This window comes from Myxine glutinosa, chromosome 11 (genome assembly GCF_964187855.1).
Source record: "Myxine glutinosa chromosome 11, kmMyxGlut1.1, whole genome shotgun sequence".
Lineage (NCBI taxonomy): Eukaryota > Metazoa > Chordata > Myxini > Myxiniformes > Myxinidae > Myxine > Myxine glutinosa.
The window spans coordinates 104,481,274-104,509,224 of NC_136271.1; the positions used below are offsets into that span (position 1 = coordinate 104,481,274).

Sequence of the window (27,951 nt, forward strand, 5' to 3'; positions counted from 1 at the left end):
ATCTGTTTTTGTACCTTTTTGTGTAAAGCGGTAATGTTTGCTGATTTCCACGATACGGGCAGATGACCTTGAGCAAAAGAGAGGGTGAAAAGAACAGAGAGATGGTGAGATAGAGCGGCAGAGCAGGATTTTAGCACCCGTGGGCTGATGCCATCTGGTCCAGAATCAGTCGAGGCAAAATCAGTCGAGGTTTGGCAAAAACTTCTCCACCTTGTCAGGAGAGGACACAGAGTCCAGGAGCAGTTGGGTTCGACTGGGAAAGGTGGGAACAGAGAGAGAAATGGGTTTGGGACACAAGATTTTGAGGCAAACACAGAGTTGAGGCATTCGGCTTTGTCACGTGCGGTGTCAACTGTGTAGGCATTTGAGGTAAGGGAGGGGATAGAGGCAGAGGGGGAACAGACACCAGAAATGGATTTGATCAGACGCCACCAGGATTTGGAGGAAGGAGACAGGTTTGAGAGTTCAATCTTGAGTGGGGAGAGATAGTGCTTCCTGGCACTCCTGAGGGTAGACACACACTTGTTCCGAGCTTGGTGGAAGGAACTGAGATTGCCTTCAGTTGGATTTGCCTTCCAAGAGGCAAAGGCAAGTTGTTTCAGGGCAACTGCCTCACCACAAGATTCAGTGTACCATGGACGGGAGGAAGGGTAAGACAACTGAAGACGAGATGGGATAAATCTGTGCATGAGAGAGAGCAGTTAGCTTTGGAAGAATTCCCAGGAAGAATTGATGTCAGAGGCAGTAGAGATGGGAGACCAGTCCAGATGATTGATTGCTGCTTGCAGACCGTGCCAGTCAGCTTGAGTGAAATGCCAGACTCATCGGCGCTGAGGAGGCTCTCTGAGAATGGCCAGAGAGATGTCCACTTTAACAAGCACATGATCAGAAGAACCGATTGGAGCAGAAGAAGAGCAGCAGACATTTGCAGGGAAGTTTGACATAACCAAGTCGAGAAGAGAAGATACTTCATTGACTGAGATCCGGGTTGGGAAATTGATAGATTGTGTCAGTCCCAATGAGTCACAGAAGTCCGTTGCTGAGGTGCCATGGCTGGTGAGAGAGGAACCCACACCCAGCCAGCTGGCATGATGACAGTTGAAGTCACCACATATGAGGAAGAGAGAGTTTGGATGAGTTGATAGACGTTGGTCCATGTTGTCAGACAGCGAGATGTAAATGCAGTCATCACTGTTTGGAGGACTGTACAGAACACATATGAACAAAAGGTGGGAGCGGAGAGGAAGCCGTAGCCAGAGGTACTCCTGGGGGTGGGGTGGAGAGAGGGCAGTGCAAGGAGAGCGAGGAAGAGAGTTTTTGATAAAGATAGCAACCCCACCACCAGGACGAGGCTCAGGTCTATCATACCGGAGGAGGGAGTAACCAGGAAGAGATATTAAGGAAACAGAGACATCTTGAAGGAGGAAAGTTTCTGTTAAGCAGATCAAGTCTGGATTGTCAGAAGCAACCTGAATGGAGAGATCAATCAGGTTTGAGCGAAGGCCCCAGATGTTTGAGGTCCATACCGTTAATGAGGAGAGACGGGGAGCATCGGGTGCAGGACAGGGGAGGGGAGGGGAGGGGTAGGGTCAGATGAAGGATGAGAGGGGGAGGTAGGGAGAGCAGTTGATAGTGTGTCAGAGATTACAGAAGAGTTACAAGAGAGGGAAGGATGAGGAGCATGAAAGGTTTGATGGTGATGGGATGAGGCACAGTGAGGGGTTGTTTGAGGAGGGGGGGGGGGGGGGGGCAGAGGAAATTATAAGGTTGGGGGAGGTGGAGGTATGAGATAGAAGGGAGACGAAGTGGGGAGGAGGCAGCTTTGAGGAGGAGGTGGGAGGGGGGAGAATTTGGAAGGGATGGTTGGGGGGGAGATTAGAAGGGGAGGGGTTGGGGGGTGGGAGTTTTGAATGGGAGGGGCAAGGGGTGAGTTTAAGAGGGGAGGGGCAAGGGGGGGTTTAGGAGGGGAGCGGCAAGGGGAGAGTTTAGGAGGGGAGGGGCAAGGGGGGAGATTTGGAGGGGAGGGGCAAGGGGGGAGTTTAGAAAGTGGATGATTAATGAAAGACGAACATTTATAACAATTTGGGTTTATTGTGATTTTCAAGTTAGCGATACATTTTCAAGTTAGTGATTTTCAAGTTAGCAAGTAAGCTTTTTCTCACCATTATGATAGCGATATACTACTTCCTGCAGTGCAATATTCCTGCAGCTATGTAAAACATTGCTTCAAAAAGGGGACCAAAAAAAACAACAACAACTACGGTCCCCGAAAAAGGCCAACCCCTGTTTGCGGGGAAAAATGGCCTCTAAAGGTGGTTTAAAAAAAAAAAAATTTATGATGGCAATATACTACTTCCTGCAGTGCAATATTGTCCAAATAATGCTTGAACCCTGGTGTTGGGCTAGCGGTTAGGGTGCCAGTTTAGGATCCTAGGATCCTGGGTTTGAATCCCGGTCGATCGCTGAATTAACGCCAGGGGGGTTGACTCAGCCTGTCAACCTTCCGAGGTCGGCAAATTGAGTACCAGTTCACTGGTAATTCCATGTTTGCCGTAAAAAGGCGACAAAAAGGGTTGGCGGCAGGAAGGGCATCCGGCCGTAAAACATTGCTTCAAAAAGGGGTCCAAAAAAAACAACAACAACCACGGTCCCCGAAAAAGGCCAACCCCCGCTTGCGGGGAAAAATGGCCTCAAGTTTTTTTTTAGTTTTTTTTTTAATGATAGCAATATACTACTTCCTGCAGTGCAATATTGTCCAAATAATGCTTCAAAGGGTGTAATAACAGTCTGTTCCAATACTGCTTTTATACAGACAGGGGGTTTGTAATCAAGTAATCAGCAGAGGTTGGGACACCTGGAGGAATTGTTTGCTTCAACTTTCAAGGCTTAATTTACTTACACTGCTGCAGAACAGCTGTAAGTTGTTAACCCATTACTTGTTCCCTGAAGAAGGCAATTTTTTTTTTTACAATATAACTGTGCAATTTACATTATTTTCACGTTTTTTCTAACCTAAACTTTTTTTAAAACTTCGAGCAGTTTACTGCTTACCTTTGTACCATTTCAGGTTATTCACTGGACTGGAATTGCTTAAATTTCAATAAAAACTGGAAAAATTAAGGTGTTCTAAAACTGTTGACTGGTCGTGTACGTCTATTAATTATGTACTATCGGAATGTACCTCTTGACACTTTGCGCTGCTGAGACCCATTGGACCTTTGAAGAACCTTTAAGACCACCAAGACCCCCAACATATCCTGGAGATCCTCATATACCATGAAGAACCAGAGGACCCTAAATACAACAACAACATGCATTTTAAAGGCCATTTTCCCTACTAGAGCGGGGGTTAGCCTTGCGGTTCCCATGACAATCTTCTCCATTTTGCCCTATTTTCTGCATCTCTCCTTGTTAACCCCCTTGCCCGCATTTCTTCTTCCACCATCTTTAGCCAAGTCTTTCTCGGTCTTCCCCGTCCTCTACTTCCTTCTATATTCATTTCCATCACTCTTCTCAACCAGTCACTTTCATCCTTCCTCAACACATGACCAAACCATCTCAACCTGTTCCTCTTCACAGCATCCATCACAGGCTCTATTCCCATCATCTTTCGCAATTCATCATTTGTCTTCCTCTCTCTCAACGGTACTCCGCACATCCGTCGAACAATTCGCATTTCCACCCTTTCCAACCTTCGTTGCTGCTCTACGTTCATTACCCATGTCTCGCTCCCATAAATCATAACACTTCTCACACATGCAGCATACACCTTTCCCTTCAGCTTCAACGACACCCCTCATCATCAGCACGCCACTCAGTTCCCGAAACTTCTGCCATGCACATCTCACTCTAGCAACTGTTGCCGAGTCTGATTCACCTTCTCCATTCAGCATGTCTCCGAGGTAGCAAAATGTTTTCACACCTTCCAGCTTCACGCCGTCTCCAAGATCCAACTCAACATTTCCTCCATCTGCAGCTCCCTCTGTGCACACCTTACATTTGAATGTAGCTGCCACACTGGTTAATTAACCTCTCAGAATCATTAATGACCCTCTCAGACCACTACATTCTTGATGAACCCACTCAGCGCACATTGTACATTGAATGGAGTTCACTCCGACACCCTTCCTACACACAGCACAGGGCCACTTGCCAGTTCTTTCCACCTCACCACATGCTTTACCACTTGCCATCACCTTCGTCTTTCCGATATTCACCTTCAGACCTTTTGTCTGCATACATTCCTTCCACTTGTTCATCTTTTCCTTCAGTCCATCCATACTTTCCGCAATCAACACCAGATCATCTGCATACAACTCCCACGGTAATCCCTCCTTTACGTTCTGAGCCAGCACCTCCATCACAGCTACAAATAGTAGTGGACTAAGTACCGACCCCTGATGCACTCCCACCTTCACCTCAAACTCACCACTGTTCCCGTCCTTCGTCCTTACAGCTGTGCACGCTCTTTTGTAAATTGCCATCACTACTCTGATCAACCATTCCTCCACTCCTAACTTCCTCATTGCCCATGTCAATACTTTGCGTGGAACCCTATCGAATGCTTTCTCCAGATCAACAAACCCAAGAAACAACTTCTTCCTCTTCTCCCTAATGACCTAATGACCCCCCAAAATATCCTGAGGACTCAGAAGACCCAAAATACCCTTTATACTCTGAAGACGCTGAGGACTCAAAACACCCCAATGACCCAAAATACACAAAAGACCCCAAGGACCCAAAAGAGCCATAGGAACCTGATGACCCAAAAGAGCCATAGGACCCTGATGACGCAAAAGACTCCGAGGATGCAAAAGACTCCCCTCTCAAAGAACTCAAAAGACCCCGAAGACATCCTCATTAAAAATATATACATTTGGAATCTCATACTGAATTCAGTTTTTTAAAGAAGATGAAATGTCTAATCCTGAATTCGGTTTTTACTGAATTCAGTTTTTATTTCGTTTTATAAAGAAGAAATGCGTGTCTGATGAAAGTGGGGATGTACAAAATAATGAAAGAATGTACAAAAATACCCTACAAAATACACCTCACAAACACATTGTGGTGAGGGTCTGCAATCTCTGATTGCTCTTTCTTGTTCCCTGTCACCTCATTCTCCTGTGAGCCCATATTTTGCATAAAAAAGTGTTATTATTCAACTTCAAACAAATGAGTGCAACTACTAATTACATTCTGCATCTCTTTGAATTAAATCCCGTGTGTACACTTTCTGCAATTCAAGCATCCATTTACAATCATAATATACATTATCTACCGTTAAATGTGATGTCATATCATGACTCTCCTTTACCCAAATGACGTTTACAATAAACAAAACTTGAACACAGAAAAGTAACAAAAGACTGGCATCCACATCACCTTTCATGTTGTAGTCGAACGTCAACTCCTCGCCGACACGTACATCACGGGTAGTGAAGAATGCAATGCGGGGCAGGCCAAGGTCGTGGTTGTTAATAAATACATTGTATACCTGCAGATTTGGCTCACACTGAGCAAAAACAAATAAAACAAATAATTTTTTTTTTAAATCAAAAAACTCGAGTAACACCCGGTCTTTATTTCTTATCTGTGATTAATAAAAGAGTATCAACATGAACCACATAGACGACAGAGGCCTGGGACATTGGTATACTTTTACATCAATAGATACCTCACTAATGGAATATTATAAATTTTTATGCAGCCTGTGGCTGCTGGTTGCATCATTGCCCCCCGCCCCCAAACCCCCCCACAGTAAGCTGGTACTCATTTTGCCGACCTCAGAAGGATGACAGGTTGAGACGACCTACCTGGTGTTATTCAATGGCACGGCAGAAGCTCAAACTCCTCGGATCTTAAGCCAGCCACCTTAACCATTAAACCAACACCAGGCTTTTCGAATAGATTAAAGACAGTATGATTGTTGAATCTGCGATGCTGGCAGCATCATGAACTATGAATTTAGTGAGAACATAAAGCATAATAAACAATAAAAATTCATGAGAAATAAAATAAACATTTCCTTTTGTCCATCTGGATGTGAGAGTTTGTTTGGCAAAAATATATATGTATGTATTTAAATTAACACAAGAAAAAAATTCATATTGTATAGTTTTACAATCTGCTTTTGTCAAATGCGTAAAATGTAAAGTTGGTGCGAACAGGATACCCTAGGCCTAGAAGTATGCTTTGCATAATCGCCTTTTAATCTCGACCCAGCTATAAACTACCGTCCTGGTGTTTCGCATGGTGGGCGACGCATTAATGTGTGGGCCGTCCCTCGAATAGACGTTAAGCTGGACAACCCATCTGCAGACACTGCTCGTTTGTCAACATTAAAGATCTCACCATGTCTTTTACAAAGTGTAGGCGAGATATCGGCAGCACCCTGGAAAAAAAATTACAAGTTCCTGCCCAAATTAGCTAAAATCAAAAGTCATGTAGCACGAAGGTTATGGTAGGATTTCTTATTTTAGAATTCCTTCACTGTCAAGCGATGGCAAATTAAGTTTTCCTGCACAATAAAATTATGACTGATGCACCAATAATTAACAAGACAGATGTAGCAAATCTAACCAGGTGGTAATAAACCTACACTGTGGTTCACAAAGTGCGAGATGTTTCCATAGTACGTGGCATCAACTGTGTATTCGTCCTTGAAAAAGTCAAGATCAAACAGGTATGTCGTGCCCAGGCAGTCGTACAAGTCACCACGAAGTTCCGCCTCATCGGACGTAATTATCTGGTGAAACAAAAGGGGAACAAACGTCCAAAACTAGCCTTGTCTACAACCCATGTCCGCATCAATGAAAGAGCTCGAAAACTTAATCACACAATTCACTTTTCACAATTTCCATGTAATTGTCAGTCTTTTGTAAAAACACCAAAAGGTATTGCTTCACCTAACAACCCCTACACTTTCTCATATAACCAATACATCCGACCCTCCTCTCTACTTTTATTTCTGCCCAACGCTTTTTCCTTTTTCTCCCAGGCTTTGTATTAAGATTTGATCAGACAATGTAGCTCATGGAAACAATTAAAAGTACCCACTTGTAATTTAAACAAGGGAAAAAAAAAGTTTTAAAAAAGTAAAAACAGAGGTATAAAATTTCAAAACTAGAACGGCACTCTTCGACGTCACGACGTCGACTGTTATGCCTCCGCCCACATTATTACATCATTATAATACTTGTATCAGGTTTGATTTAAATCCATTCAGCTGGGCCCAAAGTAGCACATTTTTACCTGACATGACCTCTGACCTCGGGATCCCCAATATCGAATCAGCTAATCTTTACATCATTATACATATCTATACCAAGTTTTAATTGGATCCCTTTAGCTATTCTCAAGTTATAGACCTATTACAGACTTTGACATTTAACCCCAAAATCGAATCACTTCATCTTTACAGCATTATACATGCCTGTACGAAGTTTGAATGAGATAAATTTAGCCGTTCTCAAGTTATCTCGGTAACGAAAACCTATCACGGACGGACGGACAGACAACCTGAAAACATATTGCCTCCGGAGACTTCGTCGGCGGAGGCATAAAAACAACCAAACAAGGAAGGAATGACACCACAATACGACACCACGTTCCTCATGGACTACCATCACGACATCTTATGACTTTACTTTGGTTGTGGGATTGTGATGGAATAACATTAAAAGATTCTATATTATCTTAGCATATCACTTTGTACACATTTTATGTGGCAGCCATTTTTACCTCCGTCACCAAAGGTGGATGGAGGTTATGTTTTCACCCCTGTCTGTCTGTCTGTCTGTTACTTGCAAAATCAAAGATTTTTCAAGTACATTGCGTTCAAGCGTTGGTTATTCTGTCTGTTTGTTTGTCACTCGCTTACAGGTCACAATTCTAAACCGATCGTCATGAAACTTGACGAGTTGTAGAGGTCACAATTGAGAAGCCTATTGATTTTGAAGTCAAAGGTTAAAGGTCATCTGGAGGTCCAATTTCTAAAATCGCCATTTTTCATCCGATTGACTTGAAAATTGAATATCATTTGCACATCGAGTCACTAAATAGGAAAACCAACTATTTTTGAGGTCAAAAGGTCAACTCAAGGTAAATTTTCATTTGTAAAACCGTCAATTTTCATCCAATTGACTTGAAAATTGAACATTGGCATAGTGCCTCACTGAATTAGGAAACCAACTATTTTTGAGGTCTAAGGTCAACTCTAGGTCAAACTTCTAAAATCATCAATTTTCATCCGATGAAAGCCTGGCGTTGGCTTAGCGGTTAGGGTGCCGGCTTGGGATCCTAGGATCCTGGGTTCGAATCCCAGTCGATCGCTGAATTAACGCCAGGGGGGTTGACTCAGCCTGTCATCCTTCCGAGGTCGGCAAATTGAGTACCAGCTTGCTGGGATGAATGATCACGGTGTGTACCCCGGTTTAGAATAGGTACACCGTATCCCTGCGCATCGTCAAGAGCGTGACCAAGGGTTGGCGTCAGGAAGGGCATCCGGCCATAAAAACATTGCCTCAAACAGGGAACCATGATTGTCATGGGGCCCGCAAGGCTAACCCCCGCTCTAGCGGGGAAGAATGGCCTTAAAACGATCATTCATATATTTATTTGACCCGAGCTTTGATCTGGATAGTCAATTTTGATCTTGATGAAATGCACAATTTGCTGGATCAATTGCAACCTTTTTGGGGGGGGGGGGGGAGAGGGGGTTGGATTTTGCAAGTATCATGCTCTGCATGACGTCTTCTTGTTTGTCCGTTTGTGAACAGAATATCTCAAAAAGTTGGGAACGGATTCGGACTAAATTTGGCAGAGATGTAGCGTATGTGACAAGGACGAAATGATTAGATTTTGGTGAAGATCCGGATACTATAATTTTTTAAGTGATTCTTCAACATTGGGAGATAGGGCCAAAAACGATACATAGCAGGATATCTCCAAATGTTGTGGACAGATTTGGACGAAACCTGGTGGACCGCTTGGGTGTGTGATAAGGACGAAATGATTAGATTTTGGTGAAGATCTGAATATGGATTCGGATATGAGAATTATTTAATTTTTAAGTGATTCTTCACCATTGAGAGATCGGGCGAAAAGCGATACATAGCAGGATATCTCAGAAAGTTATGGACGGATTTGGACGAAACTTGTTGGGCATGTTGTGTGTGTGTGTGTGACATGGAAGAATCGATTCAATTTTGGTGAAGATCCGGATCCAGCTAGTATAATTTTTTTATGTGATTCTTCAGCATTGAGTGATATGGCCAACCAGGCAGAGGTATGCTCTCTCCTGAGTGTCGTTCTAGTTATTTTTGAATTGGCAGACAATAGTTTAGTGCCTTCCTTCTTCTTCCTTGTTGTCTCGACAATTGAGGGATGAATAGAGGAATGCTTTTTGTGAGTGAGATGAGGTGTGAATATGGTGCGTAGCGAAAAAAATTTGTGGAAATGATGATTGAGTGAATGATACATGGTGAATGTTTGTGGAGCAGTATGGAGACAAACCCTCACCTGCATTGGTGTTAGAGTAGAGGGGGTTTAAACGTTTTGGAAATGGATGCCATTCTGCGGTTGGTGCTGTGTGTAGAACGTTTTGGTTTGCAAAGGTGCAATGGTATTGAGAGGCTGCGAGTGTGTGGTTTGTTCTGGAGCATCCCGGGCGCTCGGAGCCCGTCGGCCAGGTGAGGCCGTAGGGATCCAGGGGGCCCGTTTAGTGTGTGCACGGGTACCCAAGGGAGAGGGCCTGAGGTGCCAGATTGCCTGGTAGGTAGGCATCAAGGGGGGAGAACCAGTAAGGGCCTTCCCCAGAGTTTGGTTTGTGTAGTGGGTGAGGGTACCTGAGGGAAGGGGCCTGGGGCACAGGGTGCCATGGTAGGCATTGAGGGGTTCAGAGCCGTTGAGGGCCTCTCCCAGAGTTAGGTTTAGGTTCAGGAGCAGGTAAGCTTGGAGCGCGGCCCCCAGTGGCCCAGCGGTGCATGTGCAAGCACCTGCAAGTGGAGCCACACTGCCCAGCCACGATATTGTGTGATGGCACAGAGTGAAAAATTGTGGGCCAGGCCCAAATTTGTAAGAGCACCACACATGGGACAACAGGTAAATTGGTTGCATAGAACCACTGCAGGGGGGGTTTAATTGTAAAACAGAATGAGCTTTGGAAATGTTAGGTAAGGTTGCTCCCTCTTGGTTCCATGGTGTCTGTTTGTGGCCACTGGGATAACGGGGTAGTTAAATTGGCCTTTGCATGTACCAGTTGTGTCCCAAAATTTTAGTATCGTGGTAAGCACACCCCCATCGGGCTCCCCCACCAGCGAGCCTAGTGGTGCCAAGCTACCTCATTAATTTGGCACATTGTGTGTTTTAGTTTCCTTCCGGGAGATAAGCATAGTTAGGGGGTTTAATGAACCCGGGAGGGATGGTTGAGTTTGGAGGGTTTAAGGGCTGAGATGGAGTAGGGTTGAGTTAGAAAGACTAATAGTGGGTATGGGTAGTTAGTGGGATTAAGGGGGGATAGTTAGGAGTAGGTTAGGGCCAAAGCCGGCCGTCTGATCTGCTGCCCTTGCACATTCCCCTCTTAGGTGTTTAGAAGGTGCCCCTCTTAGAAAATTTTATTTCCAGGTCCTGGGTCAGTATTTGTAAATAGTTGATCGAGTAGTTGAGCCCACCTGCTTATGTGTTTAGTATAAAAAATTCCGGCAATTTCGTTTTTTCACACAAGGTTGTTGTGCGAGTCAGTTGGGTAGTTTCCAACGCATTAGGTGGGACATATCTAGTTTAAATTGTTGCAAACACAAAGGGTAGAGTGAAGCGTTAAAACGTAATTAGATAGGGGGTCAAACTACACCTGCCAAGCTGTTTGTAATGTAAAGCTAAATGGCCCAACTCATCATGCGTCTCACGTGTGGACCGACTCGGGATGAGTCTGGGGAAGAGAAGGGGGGGGGGGGGTGATGTTGCGGTTTTCGGAAACCGCTCAGAGGCAATGGCAACCACCATACAGTTCCGTTAGTGCAGTTATTTCTGTCGAGTAAGATTAGAATAGCTCCTTCCCCTTGTGCAGTGGGTTAGAGTGGGTAGGCATTGAAGGGTTGGTGAAGTTGTGACTTCACCAACAATGCGTTGGTGAAGGGTAGAGAGGAATTTTCCCCGTTTTTCCGAGGGGGTAATTGTTCCATGTACGCAGCGTGTCTCTGTCCGTGTTTTAATCTAGAAGGGTCGCGAGCCGAGTGTATCCCACATCGGTCGTTTGAATGGCGCGCTAAAACCAAACCGTCACCATCTCTATTTTCCCCAATCTTTCCTTTATACACAACACATAAGTACATCCCGATGACCGTTATCAATTCAGATTTTTTTTTTAGTGACACTTCTTTCCTACACACACGTTAGATTCCATTGCATTGTCATTACACACGCTGTTCATTGTTCTCCATTCCAAAAAGCCTCACGACGACCCACCACAACCTCCCCTCGACGACCCACATATCTCATTATTACGTCCTTCGTCACAGTCTGAATTCCTCCACAAACCTCCATCACCGTCCCCATCATGGGCACCGCTGGTCTGAGGGCGCGAGAAATATGCGTGGTGGGTGGCTCCACAAACCTCATTAAACACCTCAGAATAAGCAGACGTTTGACTGGTCAGAAACGTCCTGTGGATAATAAATCGCTCTGTCCGTTCCCAAAGTTACAAGCTCTCAGAGTTCACCCTGTGCCTGCAACGTGGAGGGGTCTTCGCTGTGCCTCGGTTTCCCGACAGACTGAGAAAATGAATTGCAAAAGCTGGTGTGGGCGGGACACAAAGCGGCAGTGTGCCAATGGACAGGCTATTTTCATCAAGAGCTCATTTTGATCCGGCTTTAGGCCCTGCCCTCGCTATTCAGATATAAAAGACCCGCAGGGCAGGTTCTGCAGCTGTGCTGGTTTTGGCTTCGGTGAGGTGCTGCTGGTTCTGGCTTTGGCCTTGTCGAAGGTCTTGTTTGCGTTCATCGCTGGTGAAAGAATGCTCGGGAGGTGGTGCTCGTGTTGGCAGGGCGAGCTGGGGGTCGAGGCACTCGGACAGACCAACCAAAGCCAAGCCTTTAAGAATCTTTACATCTTTTACTTCTCACACAGTAGACTATTATCTTACACCTCTTTTCTCAGTTTCATGGAACAACGATTGTTCTGACTGAACTCAAAAGAGCTCAACAAAGAGGTAGTACACCACCAACTGATCTTTTCAGAGAAATAGCCCAAGTCTGGAGCGGCCACAGATTGATAACACATTTTCGTATTTTCTCTCCTGCACCTAGACATGATTACATGCACCACACCTTGTATCATCTCCAACATGCACCATTAGACACCACATAAATTCCTCACGCATTTACCTTTCCCTTTAGCGTTGGGTCGCGGGAGCACGACTGTTCCCGCCCGGTAAGCAAGAGGCCGTGCTCCTCCCACTCTCAATCTTTCTAATCTTGTCTCACCTTCCCGTGAATGTCTGATGGGCGCCCTATATTGTGCAATAGCCGGTAGGTAAGGCCTAGATCAAGTTTTGCATCTCATACATTTTCTTTCCTGCTTGTATCGCTGCACTCTTCATTTCTTGCAATCTCTTGTACATTTTGATCTGTATTCCACCATTGTTCCCTTTGCGTGCACCTTTTCCTCCCCTCCCCTTGAACATTAAAATCCTTGAGTTCCCTCCCACCTCTTTTTGCACGAGTATCCCCGCTTGTATCAATAAATCCCTTGTTGACGTTCCATTCCAATCTGTCCGTGTCCATCATTTCCTCCATTGATCCAGTGCTGTTCGCACTTAGTGTAGCTGGGGAGATCATTCCCCGCTTTATTGGCTCATTACGTGGTTGCTTGGCTGCCCTAATGAAAGACCGAAACAAGATAAGATTTGTGCATAGCCGAGGGCATGTGTGCCCCGGCCAGAAGGCCTTGTGACATTCAGCTAAACGGTATTAGACGGTGGACACTGAGCATGTAGTTAACCGATTGGCGCCCACGGTTGACTAGCAACCTGCTGCGGCACAAAGTTATTTGTACACGGTAGCCTCAGGCCCGGTAAGTCCAAGGTGAACCGAGGATACCCCTCTTAGTACACCCGAAACCCAAGGCCGTAACAATATTTTCTTCACTCAACACACAACAACATGCATTTTAAGGCCATTTTTCCTGCTAGAGCGGGGGTTAGCCTTGCGGTCCCCATGACAATTTCTCCATTTTGCCCTATTTTCTGCATCTCTCCTTGTTAACCCCCCCTTGCCCGCATTTCTTCTTCCACCATCTTTAGCCAAGTCTTTCTCGGTCTTCCCCATCCTCTACTTCCTTCTACATTCATTTCCATCACTCTTCTCAACCAGTCACTTTCATCCTTCCTCAACACATGACCAAACCATCTCAACCTGTTCCTCTTCACAGCATCAATCACAGGCTCTATTCCCATCATCTTTCGCAATTCATCATTTGTCTTCCTCTCTCTCAACGATACTCCGCACATCCACAGAACCATTCGCATTTCCACCCTTTCCAGCCTTCGTTGCTGCTCTACATTCATGACCCATGTCTCGCTCCCATAAATCATAACACTTCTCACACGTGCAGCATACACCTTTCCCTTCAGCTTCAACGACATTCCCCTCCTCATCTGCACGCCACTCAGTTCCGGAAACTTCTTCCAGGCAAATCTCACTCTAGCAACCGTTACCGAGTCTGATCCACCTTCTTTATTCAACATATCTACGAGGTAGCAAAATGTTTTCACACCTTCCAGCTTCACGCCGTCTCCAAGATCCAACTCAACATTTCCTCCATCTGCAGCTCCCTCTGTGCACACCTTACACTTGAATGTAGCTGGCACACTGGTTAATGACCCTCTCAAACCACTACATTTTGATGAACCCACTCAGAGCACATTGTACATTGAATGGAGTTCACTCTGACACCCTTCCTGCACACAGCACACAGCCACTTCCCAGTCCTTTCCACCTCACCACATGCTTTACCACTTGCCATCATCTTCGTTTTTCTGATATTCACCTTCAGACCTTTTGTCTCCATACATTCCTTCCACTTGTTCATGTTCTCCTTCAGTCCATCCATACTTTCCGCAATCAACACCAGATCATCTGCATACAACAACTCCCACGGTAAACCCTCCTTTACATTCCAAGACAGCACCTCCATCACAGCTACAAATAGTAGTGGACTTAGTACCGACCCCTGATGCACTCCCACCTTCACCACAAATTCACCACTGTTCCCATCCCTCATCCTTACAGCTGTGCGCGCTCTTTCGTACATTGCCATCACTACTCTGATCAACCATTCCTCCACTCCTAACTTCCTCAATGACCATGTCACTACTTCATGTGGAACCCTATCGAATGCTTTCTCCAGATCAACAAACCCAAGAAACAACTTCTTCCTCTTCTCCATGTACTTCTCCTGCAACTGCCTCACAATAAAAAGCGCATCTGTCGTTCCTCTTCCTGGCATAAATCCGAACTGCATTTCGTCGTTCTTCACTTTCTTCCTTATCCTCCTCTCCAACACCCTTTCCAATACCTTCATTCAATCCTCCAATAACTTTATCGCTCGATACGAGCCACAGTCCAGAGGGTCACCTTTCCCCTTGTATCGAGGGATGAGGGAACTCAGTTCCAAATCCGCTGGAATGCAGCCTTCTTTCACCACCAGATTACAGATCTGTCATTCTGTTCACACCCCCACTTCCCGCTGCCTTCAACATATCTCCCACAACGCCCATCAGCCCTCCTGCTTTTCTACTTTTCATTGCTTTTATCGCTTCCTCAACTTCCTTCTCAGTTATCTTCTCTGCCGGTCCTAAAACTGGGTTACTCTCTATGTTGCCATCCCATTCATTATATTATCTGCATTCAACAGCATTTTCATATATCTCTTCCATCATCCTTTAATTCCATCTGGGTCCACAACTATTTCCCACTTCATCCTTCAAGCAACTCACTCCCATCACATCACACCTCTCTTTCACTGCCCCTCTTCCGAATCTAAGCATTTGTCGAACATTTTCCTTTGTATGCAATATGTAGATAGCCCCTTATAAAAGAACATCACTCGATGTTTTACATGAAGAAGCGTTTCCACGTTTTGGAGCCAATTTTTCAAATTGCCACTTATCAGGAATGTAAGTGGCACACCGTATTGGAACAGAAAATCTTAACCAATCAGCATCCGAAAAAAACATTGTGCAACGAGAACGGCACTCAGTAGAGAGCATACCTCCACCTGGTTGGCCATATGACTCAATGGTGAAGAATCACAATCCAGATACAGATCTTCCCCAAAATCGAATCAAATCGTCCTTGTCAGACACCCAACCGGTCCACCAAGTTTGGTCCGAATCCATCCACAACTCTGAGATATCTTGCTATGTATCGTTTTTGGCCCTATCTCCCAATGGTGCAGAATCACTTAAAAAATTGTCGTAGCCGGATCCAAATCCTGATCTTCACCAAAATCGAATCATTTCGTCCTTGTCACATACGCTTCATCTCTGCCAAATTTCGTCAGAATCCGTCCAAATTTTGAGATATTTTGTTCACAAACGGACAGACATACAGGGTAGGGTGGGCTTCAAAAAATCAAAATGCAGAGTTTCTCCGGGACATGGTCTATTTTTGTTCCTTTTGGTGTCAAAGGAAACCACACCAAATTTGAATGGAATCCAATAATATTTAGGGGTGCCACATCAGTGATGAATTTTCCCCCATGCAAAAATAGGAATTCCCATTTTTTGGGCTGTATATACACAAAATAAATACATAATTATATATATACATTAAATATAATATTAAAAATAAATATATAGTAAATATACATTAAATAATAATAATATATATTATATTATACATTATATATACAATTATACGATAGACAATTATACAAATATAGACAAATATAATACATTAAATAATATATTAAAAATAAATATAATATATTAAAATTTAAATATAATAAATAAATATATAGTTATACAATATATATATACATTATAATTAAATATACATTAAATTTATACATAAAATATACATTAAATAATAAATATACATAAATACACATTATACATTATATATATATAGTTATATACAATATATTATACATACAGTTTTGAGACTTCCTATGATCACTATCTGGGCAATTTTCATGCATGTTTTGTACAGGTTCCCGGGGTCAGGGGTACGCTTTTTTAGTGTGTAATATGTAGGCCTAACTTATTGACTGTGGCTCTTTTGTAGAGAGTGACCCTGTGGAGTAAGAATTAACAGGATTTTACCCACATTCGTGCGTATTTTGCAGATATGGCATGTGCTAGTACCAGTGTTTCATTGAAAACTCGGGCTCAGGATAATGTGTATCTCATTGGGTCCACTTCTGGAGATGCCATCAAAGGTGCCAAGCTCCCGACTGTGCATCAATCTCTTGTCCTGTTTTTCCATCACCTGAAGAAGGAGAATCGCACTGCCCGGGAGAGTGCAACCCTCACCATTGAAGAGGTTGTGAAGTTCTGGGAAAAAGCTCACCTACCTACAACGACGAAGCAGCACTGCATCCATCGTTTGGAGAGGCTATATGAAGAATGGAGGAGCCTCCAAAAAGGTGCAAAGCGGGGTGGTGCGACCCAAGAGAAAAAGGAAGCATCCTTCAAGGCCTCCTTGGAGAAGACGTTTGATCTTAGGCATGCAGATTCGGAGGCCATAATCACCAACCCCGAGGACAGGAAGTTTCTTCACGATCAATTCTCAGAGAGGAAGGCTTCAATGGGATCTGTAGACACTGTGTTGGAAGCAAAAACGAAGCGAAAGAAAGAAAGGGAAGAAAAGGAGAAGACTAAGGCAGAGAAGGAAAATAAGAGACAGGAAATGGTCATGAAGGGTGCTACTGCTATGGAAGTCACAGACTCAGACTCTGACTCTGAGACCACGGCACAGGCTGGTTCTTCATCATCTGATGGTGGGATATCTCGTCCCAAGAAAAGAAGGCCCATCAACATTGTCACTCCTGAAGTCGCAGCTTCTTTGGATCGTACGAAAACAAGTGACCGAATGGCTGTCCACAACTTGGCATCCATTTGTAGAGCAGTAGGATGGGATCCTGCAGAGTAACCTGTGTCCTGCCTGCAATCCTGCACCCTGCACCTGCAATCCTGCACAAGTGCGAAAATCAATCAGAAGATGGCTCAGGCAGCCTTGAAGGCACTTGGCCACCACACGTGGTACATGAGCCCAGTACTAGTGGCATTTGCATTCTTTGACACCAGAATTGACAAAGAAAGCAAGATCAATATGATTGAAGCATTGAAAAATGACGGTGAAAACCCCTCTCCAAAGAGACCAGCTATCAAACGAGGAACCGCCCTGTCAATCGCTGGCCTCATAACAAAACACACCAAGCATTTCTTCAGCATCCTAGGGACCCCAACTGATTGGATGGATAAGGATCCTGGTTCATGGGAGCAAGAAACCAGCTTTCAGGAAGCAAAGAAAGCCGCCAGTGGCTTAGTCGTGGTGAACGACAGGGCAGAAAGGGGTGTCGCATTGATACAAGACTACAATAAGTTCCTTACAAAGGATGAAGAGCAAAAGCAAGCTCTGCTCCAAGTTGTTGCTGCTCACAGGAAGATGTACCCCGATGCCAAGAAGGCAACAGTGGTGAAACAGGCCCAGAAATAGGAGTTACATTTCTCATTATATTTGGGTTTTTTAATATTATGTGATATGGTGTCTCTTCATTTTATGAACTGAACATTTGGATTGTTATCATTGAATTTGAGTTTTCATAGCAATATAGTGCTATTTGTGCAGCTATTGTAACTTGTGTTTGCTAGAATACAAAGAAAGTGAGTGGAGGGTGGATTTTCATAAAACAAACTACTGGTTTTGCTTTCGATCCATATATAGAAAAGTTTTGTAGACACCTTTAGTTTGAAGGCTGATGTGGCACCCCTAAATAAAATCAGATTGCTTTCATATTTGGTGTCTTTTCATTTTGGAACAAAAGGAACAACAAAAAGCCATGTCCCAGTAAATATTTTTTTTAAATTATTTTGAGCACCACCCTAATACAGGGGAGAAAACATTTAACCTAAATCCACCTTTGGTGGCGGAGGTAACAAGTTCACTCACCTCCCCAATATATTCCATGACAAAACTGTTTTTCGAGATGCGATGCAACGTACGCACACCCCAGCCACGCCCGTTGTCTGTGCGGAACACGCATAGGTCGTAGACGATGCCCTTCTGCACCACACGGTTGGGACAGTTGGAACTACAAAGGCATAATGTGTTGCATTCGTAGATAGGCTGCCCGGGTTTGAGCCGTACATGCCTGTTCTTGGAGTAAGCAAAAGGCATAAAAGCAATGTTGGCACAGCAATTGCTCTCACGTTCCGCATAGCAGTCCTCACAAGAGCAGCCGATTATCGGCTCTTGCACAAGTGTAACGCCATCTGCTGCTTGATAGTCATTAATATAATGGAAAGCTTTCGGTGGACCTTCCAGGTCAACATTGTTCTCCACGACAATACGATGCTGGTGGTGCTTGAGTTTGTTGAGCTCTTCCTCCCATCGAGCAAGGCCATCCAATTGCTTTCCTCGGCGTAACATAAAGTTGGTGGCAGCTGATGGTAATGAGCATGTTGATGCTTGCATGAGCTCTTTCCCAATAATCCGGTCCAAGTCATTATGGAAGATGCGGAGCAGTTTTGAGCAATGCAAATCCCGTTTTGCCACCCATGTATTTTCGGACTCAGGCCAGCCTTTCCACTTCACATAATAAAACTCTTTTCCCTGAATAAAAGCAAGAATGAGAACTATATAAACAAAATGTAGCCAAGTTGATGAAAGGGGAAAACATTTTGCAGGGGTGCAGGGGAGGGGGGGGGGGGGGAGTGAGGGGGAGCAAGGAAACAGTGATTGCAAGGACTTGGAATTAACAGCCTCTGGTTCGGCAAAAAAAGAAAACCCAGCAAAGATATCCGGCATTGCTGGGAAACGCAGAGCAGCTTCGCTGACAGGAATAGTAATAGAGTGGGTGAGAGAGAAGGGGAGTGGGGGCAAGAGGAGTGGGAATGTAGACAGGTGGGGAGAATAGAGGTGGATGGGGGAGGCGGGGAGGGAAGGAGGAGGGGCGGGAAGGAGGAGGGGAGCGAAGGAGGAGGAGATGGGAAAAGGAGGAGAGAGAGAGTGGGGAGAGGGAGAGGAGAGGAAGGAGGGGGAGAGAAGAGGGCATGAGGGGAGGAGAAGGAAGGCAGCATGAGGGGAGAAGGGAAGGCAGCATGAGGGGAGGAGAAGGGAAGGCAGCATGAGGAGAGGAGAAGGGAAGGCAGCATGAGGGGAGGAGAAGGGAAGGCAGCATGAGGGCAGGAGAAGGGAAGGCAGCATGAGGGGAGGAGAAGGGAAGGCAGCATGGGGGGAGAAGGGAAGGCAGCATGAGGGAAGAGAAGGGAAGGCAGCATGAGGGGAGGAGAAGGGAAGGCAGCATGAGGGGAGGAGAAGGGAAGGCAGCATGAGGTGAGGAGAAGGGAAGGCAGCATGAGGGGAGGCGAAGGGAAGGCAGCATGAGGGGGAGGAGAAGGAAAGGCAGCATGAGGGGAGGAGAAGGGAAGGCAGCATGAGGGGAGGAGAAGGGAAGGCAGCATGAGGGGAAGAGAAGGGAAGGCAGCATGAGGAGAGGAGAAGGGAAGGCAGCATGAGGGGAGGGGAAGGGAAGGCAGCATGAGGGGAGGAGAAGGGAAGACAGCATGAGGGGAGGAGAAGGGAAGACAGCATGAGGGGAGGAGAAGGGAAGGCAGCATGAGGGGGGGAGAAGGGAAGGCAGCATGAGGGGAGGGGAAGGGAAGGCAGCATGAGGGGAGGAGACGGGAAGGCAGCATGAGGGGAGGAGAAGGGAAGGCAGCACCATAGAATATGAGGGCTTGGCAAACTTAACAACAGGCACAAAAGAACAAAATAATTCATAAAGTATAAATTTAATGATAAGTGTGTAACTGCCTCCGGGTGTCTCCGAACATCCCGTTCAAAAAGGATCGCAATACCACCCATTGTTTTCGAACAGCACGCACCATTTTAAAATAGATTATAAGATGGGCTTCCCTTGAGGGATGCAACTCAAAATGCAGCTGCCACCATGATGTGTACCCACTGTGAAACTGGGCCTCTCGAGGTGAAGGACACATTTTAATCTGTCAGATTTAACCAAGACAACAGAACACGTTCAATTGATCACCTTGGCATTGTCTTGAATGTCGATTATATATTTTTTGAAAATTATATTTTCAAAAATGACAAAAACAGTGAATTACACCCCTTTCCGTCTCCCACCCCTCCCTCATCCCACCCACACCCCTGCCCCCATCCTCCCACCACACTCTCCCCTTGCAAAACAAAAAATAAAGCAAATGGAAAGGTAAGAGAATGGTGAAACAGGGGTGTTCCATTCCCAGTAAGCTTGTGGAGCACTCACCACTCCAACGAAACGATTGATAAGGAACAGCTGGCTTGGCAAGCAATTTCTTGAGCTCATGAAGATCAGGCATTCAATGATTAGCGCTTGGAGTTCACTTGTCTCGCTGAGTTTACTCATTGCAATCCTCCCATGATATTAATCGTTACTTTTAATTCGATCATTCATTTCATTTATTTTGCCTTCCTACCTCTGCAGACTCTCCTCACGCAGTAGCCAGGTGCAGCTGCGGCAGCCTTCACAGCAATCCCGCTGATTAATTATTTTCCTTGCTCTCAATAAAGTTACACTTTGGGGACATTCCTTAATCTTTTCTTCACCAAATATAATTCTCCAAACAGTAGAAAAAGTTAAGTTTAATGCTTTGGCAATTTCACATTTTTCTTGTGTAAATATGGAGAAGGAGGTAGCACAACCTTAAATTAAATACGCTTAGTTATAACAACTGATAAATTCTTAAATTTCTCAGATTTCACTCCAGATTTTCCACTTATTTAGTCAAGAAGCTCCAATCCTCAAATCCAAAGACAGATTTCAATTATATACTTTAATTAGTCTGTGAGAGTACAACGTGTTTCCAAAACAAGGCATTTTGAGCGGTGTCTCAAGACCTCTGCCAGGGGAAAGCGGGCCGACCATGGGTAAGCCTTTTTTCAGTTATTCATGATGAGCACCTCATTAATTTTTCATGTTTTCATTCATGCACTTCCTTGCAGCTCCCTTGGTAGGCATGCAAAGTTTTGGGCCAGGAGGTTTCATGGTTTTGGAGTTATGGAAGAGACACACTGACACACACACACTGACACACACACACTGACACACACACAAACACTGACTGACACACACACACACAGATACTGACACACACACAGATACTGACACACAAACACACACAAAACATACACACACACAAAAACACACACACACACACACACACACACACACACTGATACTGACAAACACACACTGATACTGACACACACACACTGATACTGACACACACACACTGATACTGACACACACACACTGATACTGACACACACACACTGATACTGACACACACACACTGATACTGACACACACACACTGATACTGACACACACACACTGATACTGACACACACACACTGATACTGACACACACACACTGATACTGACACACACACACTGATACTGACACACACACACTGATACTGACACACACACACTGATACTGACACACACACACTGATACTGACACACACACACTGATACTGACACACACACACTGATACTGACACACACACACTGATATTGACACACAAAATGATACTGACACACAAAATGATACTGACACACACACACACACTGATACTGACACACACACACACACTGATACTGACACACACACACTGATACTGACACACACACACTGATACTGACACACACACTGATACTGACACACACACACTGATACTGACACACACACACTGATACTGACACACACACATTGATACTGACACACACACATTGATACTGACACACACACATTGATACTGACACACACACTGATACTGACACACACACTGATACTGACACACACACACTGATACTGACATACACACACTGATACTGACACACACACACACTGATACTGACACACACACACACTGATACTGACACACACACACTGATACTGACACACACACACTGATACTGACACACACACACTGATACTGACACACACACACTGATAGTGACACACACACACTGATAGTGACACACACACACTGATAGTGACACACACACTGATACTGACACACACAATTCACTGGTAATTCCCTGTGTATCACAAGAGGTGACTAACAGGGTTGGCGGCAGGAAGGGCATCCGGCCATAAAACATTGCTTCAAAAAGGGGGCCACGGCAGGAAAAAAAATGGCCTCTAAAAGTGGTTCTTTTCTTTCTTCTATTATCATCATTCTTGGTATTACTTTTCTTGCAATTTGAAGTGGCTTGAGAAAAATGCCATGATAACATGGAACAATACTCAAGCTGCCATCTATATATATAAAGTAGAGTTGGCCTCTATCTATGATCTCTAAGATCTCGAGAACCCGTGGACGGATTTGCGAGCGGAAAGTACTGTTCGACTCGGGATGGTCCCAGGAATGTCACGGAGACATAAAATTTAAAAAATTTCGGGTTTTAAAATTAGCGCATAATTAGCACTAGCAGAAGAGAGAGGGATTCGAAGGGAGGGAGCGCAGCGCTTCTAGCGCTTCTGACTACAGCACACCTTAAAATTAAAAAAACTTCGGGTTTTAAAATTAGTGTGTTACGCGTAATTAGCGTCTATCTATATCTATATATATAAAGTAGAGTTGGCCTCTGTGTCTGTATCCTCTACAATCTCTAAGATCTCGAGAACCCGTGGACGGATTTGCGAGCGGAAAGTACTGTTCGACTCGGGATGGTCCCAGGAATGTCACGGAGACATAAACATTTATAATCACTTGCTAGCGAATAAATAATAACGCATAAATACCTTTCAGCAGCGCGTAAAATAATCTTTCGTTTCAAGTCACTCTCACAAATAGCTTTCCGGAAATGACGGGTCGAAGTGGTCGAGCTGTTAGCATGACGCCTTATCTTTTCAGAGTCCGGGGTTCGAATCACCCCTCTGACATTTATTTTTCGCTTTTATCACGTCCTTTCCCGCACAATTTTTGGGACAGATCCCGTTGAGTGTTTTATTAAAGTTATTGTTTTGTCATTTTCTTATTGTTTTCATGTTTATTTGGCTTGAAACAAAAAAATTATGCCGCCGTTAGGCGTTATGACATCCGATCATAATGCAGCTAATTAGCTTCTAAAAACCAAGAGTCTGGCAATATAGAAACGCTCTGGCACTGTAGACATTTATCTGCCATGCGGTTTCAATATTCGATTGGTAAAGTTCTACAACACAATAAACTATACTAGCGTGTTTTTATTTGCATAATTTAACAAGCCGCGTACAAACTCACTACCGTCTATCTCATATCAAGTTTTAAAGTGTGTCTTACTTTGCATAATTATAGATTCTGCCAATTTCTGGTGTCGACAACCACAGACTAACGTCTACCAGTGTCACGTTTGTTTTAATTTGCATAATTTAAAAAGCCGCGTACAAACTCACTACCGTCCATCTAATCTCAAGTTTTGCCCGCATACAACACCACTACCGTCTACCGGACCGCCTGCAACCCCACTACCATTAACCAGCCCGCCGGCAACCCCACTACCATCTACCAGGCCACCTACAACACCGGTAACAGGTGAGTTAACAATATTAACTTCTATATATATAAAGTAGAGTTGGCCTCTGTGTCTGTATCCTGATCTATGTATGATCTCTAAGATCTCGAGAACCCGTGGACGGATTTGCGAGCGGAAAGTACTGTTCGACTCGGGATGGTCCCAGGAATGTCACGGAGACATAAACATTTATAATCACTTGCTAGCGAATAAATAATAACGCATAAATACCTTTCAGCAGCGCGTAAAATAATCTTTCGAAGGGAGGGAGCGCAGCGCTTCTAGCGCTTCTGACTACAGCACACCTTAAAATTAAAACAACTTCGGGTTTTAAAATTAGTGTGTTACGCGTAATTAGCGCTAGCAGAAGAGGGAGGGAATCTAAGGGAGGGAGCGCAGTGCTCCCTCCAGCGCTTCTGTTAGCGTAATTAGCGTATTTCGGAACGTTAATTTTTCAACTTCATTATTCGGAATCAGTACGTCCCAGAGAACCTTCGTAACGTTAATTTTTCAACTTCATCCGATTGACATGGGACCAACGGCATGTGACAAAGAGTGAAACATACAGGCTACATTTATTTGACGACAATGAGTTCCGACTTCCGACCTCGGTGGGATGACAGGCTGAGTCAACCCCCCTGGTGTGAAGGGGGAGGAGGAGGGGAGGGGGAAGAGAAGGGGAGGGGAACGAGGGGGAAGGGGATGGGAGGGGGGAGGGGGAGGGGGAAGGGGGGAGGGGGAGGGGGAAGGGGGAGGGGAGGGGGGAGGGGAACGGGGGGGAGGGGGAGGGGAGGGGCCCTTCTTCCCCTGGGCACCCCCGCACCCTTCCCTCCCCCCTTCCCCCTCCCCCCTCCCTCCCTTCCCCCTCCCCCCCATTCCCCTCCCCTCCTCTTCCCCCTCCCCTCCTCCTCCCCCCTCCCCCCCGTTCCCCTCCCCTCCTCTTCCCCCTCCCCTCCTCCTCCCACTCCCGTGCAAAGCCGGGTACCTCTGCTAGTATAAGTATACACCTTCCTTCCCAAGGCGGAAAACGGCAATAAAATATCGGAATTCCTTCGAATTGTTTGCAGTCGAGTCTAAACGAAAGCAATGTAGGCTTAGCGAGTGTGAAAATAACATGGAGGTGGTTCTCTTACTCATGATACAATTAAGGGTTCCAAAGCATCACTCGTAATACCTTCTCCCACAAACTAGCGCTCCGCGCTACACATTTATGAAAATAATTTTTGTCGATCCACTTTCGGAACTCCAGGTGACGGAAGTAAACAAAGTAGCTACAACCTTTACAGGATGACCCGTAGTCCCATTGACGAGTTTAGTTGGTTGAGATTGCATAATAATGATAAGTAACGACCAAATAAATTGATGAAGATGTACCAACAAATTTGACACGAGTGGCCACACGGGCCACCCAGGAGTAGGTTTTGGTGGCCTGACTGAGTTTTTGGTGGTGTTTGGTACCCGGGCCACCGCTTATTTCGAACCCTGATTCATCAACTACCTAACTTTTGATCGAAGTCTGCAAATTGTTGGATATTTGGCTGATGTAAGTTACAAATGGTATGTGTGTTGTTCAAACAACATACTGATGACTCGCTGAATCAAAGTAACCCGTAAATTGAATGTTCTTAATTTGTGGGAAATTCTTACCCTTTGCCGGTAGAAGTCGCACAGGTATTCCACCTCAAATTCCTGCATGTTGTACCTCGTGATGCCCAAAACGAAGCAAGTTAAGCCCTGCTGACGGCACAGCTGAATCAGATGATCGTGAGACACCAGGCAGGGAACACACAACCCTGTGGAAACAACCACCTTCTGTTGGTCAATCCCTCGTAAAGCTCTGTTTATCACCTTCCAGGTTGGAATCACCTCTGAAAGCACATTCCTTAATAGACAATATCTCTTATCATATTTTATATTATGCCAAATATATACTGTATGTGAACTAATACGCCTCCTTATTACACGGGTCACCAAACTTACTACTTCATTTTCTCCAAAGTACTAAAACTAATAGCAATTGCACTCTATTGTCTGGCAAAATTGAATAAAACTTGTTTGTATGACAAAATATCAGCTCTCACATGAGGGCACTCAACTTTCGTAATAAAGGGATTTAGCTACGGAATAGTGAAGAAGCAGTTTTGAGCTACAGAATAAACACATATTATGGCATCAAAAGATTGCACATTCATTATTCAAAATTGAAGGCACCACCAACTTAAGGTTCAGGCCGAACATTTCAATCACCAAGTGGTTTTCATACATGACTGTGCAGGCATCGTGTGCCAGGCGTTAGTGTCCTGCCAAAGGAGTATTTGGCATCACATGACTGGGGTCAGGTGTATGTGTAGTAATCGATGAAAAAAAAAAACACGCATGCACACAGCGAGGGGGAGGTGGCACAGTTCACTGGTGGTAACGGACTGGTGGGACCAGAGACCGCGCTGAATAAAACAACAACTTTGATGGGAGCGAAGACCGTAACAAGGGTCGTAGCTTTGGTGGGATAGTGGACCCATGCACGTGACATGCGTTTGTGACGCAGCCCAGCCGGCAGCTCGTTGGGCTGTCAACGCCCTCCAACCAAGGACGAGGAACTGACCTTTGGAGACTTCATCCCACCGAGGACAAACAGAACAATTAAGGTGGGATCACATATCACGCCAAATTCAACAGCTTCGACAGGAGTGAAGACCAATCTAAAAATGGCAGCTTCAATGAGGTTGAGGTCCGCACATGTGGCACCCATTATCACGCTGATCGACATGCATTTGAAATGTGGCCTGGCCGTGCAGCCTGGAGGGCTTTATAAACTCCATACCACCAGGGACTAGTGGGACGGAGCTTTGGTGGGATCAAAGACCACACTGAATATAACAGCTTCTTTGAGGCCGAGGACCATGTTCATGGCATCCGGCATCATGACGATCGACATGTGTTTGGGATGCAGGATGGCCGTGCAGCTTGGTGCGCATCGTCAACTCCCTCTTGCCAAGGACGACTGGGACAGAGATTTGGTGGGACCGCCTGTGGAGAAGATGACCTGTGGCAGACGCGCACAATGTCTGGGCAAGTGGGGGTGTCCCCGAGTGTGATCGGTAAAACCCCCAGAAGTCACACATCAGATCTCGTGGAGTGACATACTTTGTCCATGGGTCATTGTTCGTGGCTGGGGTGAAGATGGATACTTCAGGACCAGCGAAAACTTTGTAAATCTGAGCACGGAGATGGAGACAGCTTGGTCCAGGTGCCGGGGTTCCTTACTGGGGTGTCTTAGAGAGTCGTGAGTGGAGATGATGATTAATGGTGGCGACGTGTATGTATGTACACACACGTACGTGTGCACACACGTACGTGTACACACACGTACGTGTACACACACGTACGTGTACACACACACACACACACACAGAGAGACACACACACACACACACAAAAACACAGAGAGACACATACACTCACACACAAAAACACATAGACACACACACAGACACACACACACACACACACACACACACACACACACACACACACACACACACACACACACACACACACACACACACACACACACAGTCACACACAAAAACACAGAGAGAGACACAGACACACAGAGAGACAAACACACAGAGATACACACACAGAGAGACACACACACAGAGAGACACACACACAGAGAGACACACACACAGAGAGACACACACACAGAGAGACACACACACAGAGAGACACACACACAGAGAGACACACACACACAGAGAGACACACACACAGAGAGACACACACACACACAAAAACACAGAGATACACAGACACACACACAAAAACACAGACATACACACAAAAACAGACACACACACAAAAACACAGACATACACACAAAAACACAGACACACAAAAACACACACACACACAAAAACAGACACACATATGACATATATATACACACACACACACAAAAACAGAGACACACACACATGACATATATACACACACACACACAAAAACAGAGACACACACACATGACATATATACACACACACACACAAAAACAGAGACACACATATATATATATATATATACACACACACACACACACACACACACACACACACACACACACACACACACACACACACACACACACACACACACACACACACAC

The 27,951-nt window shown here is 45.1% G+C and overlaps 1 protein-coding gene across 10 annotated transcripts in view; it reads right to left on the reverse strand.

Moving 5' to 3' along the window:
* The window catches only part of LOC137437049 (histone-lysine N-methyltransferase SUV39H1), a 96,206-nt gene that overhangs the window by 10,397 nt on the left and 57,858 nt on the right, over positions 1-27,951 (reverse strand). For 7 of the 10 annotated variants that reach the window (XR_010986418.2, XM_068131371.2, XM_078786965.1 and 4 more), the window contains 4 exons: positions 25,434-25,579; positions 18,171-18,833; positions 6,599-6,745; positions 5,383-5,512 (listed from right to left, as the gene is read on the reverse strand). Coding sequence is in view for 9 of the 10 variants with exons in the window: in XM_068131371.2 (XP_067987472.2) it covers positions 5,383-5,512; positions 6,599-6,745; positions 18,171-18,833; positions 25,434-25,579 (1,086 nt within the window). In the remaining variant the exon portion in view is untranslated. Of the gene's footprint in view, positions 1-5,382; positions 5,513-6,598; positions 6,746-18,170; positions 18,834-25,433; positions 25,596-27,951 lie in introns of all 10 variants that reach the window. The other 3 variants (XM_068131378.2, XM_078786967.1, XM_068131373.2) reach the window with 2 other exon arrangements.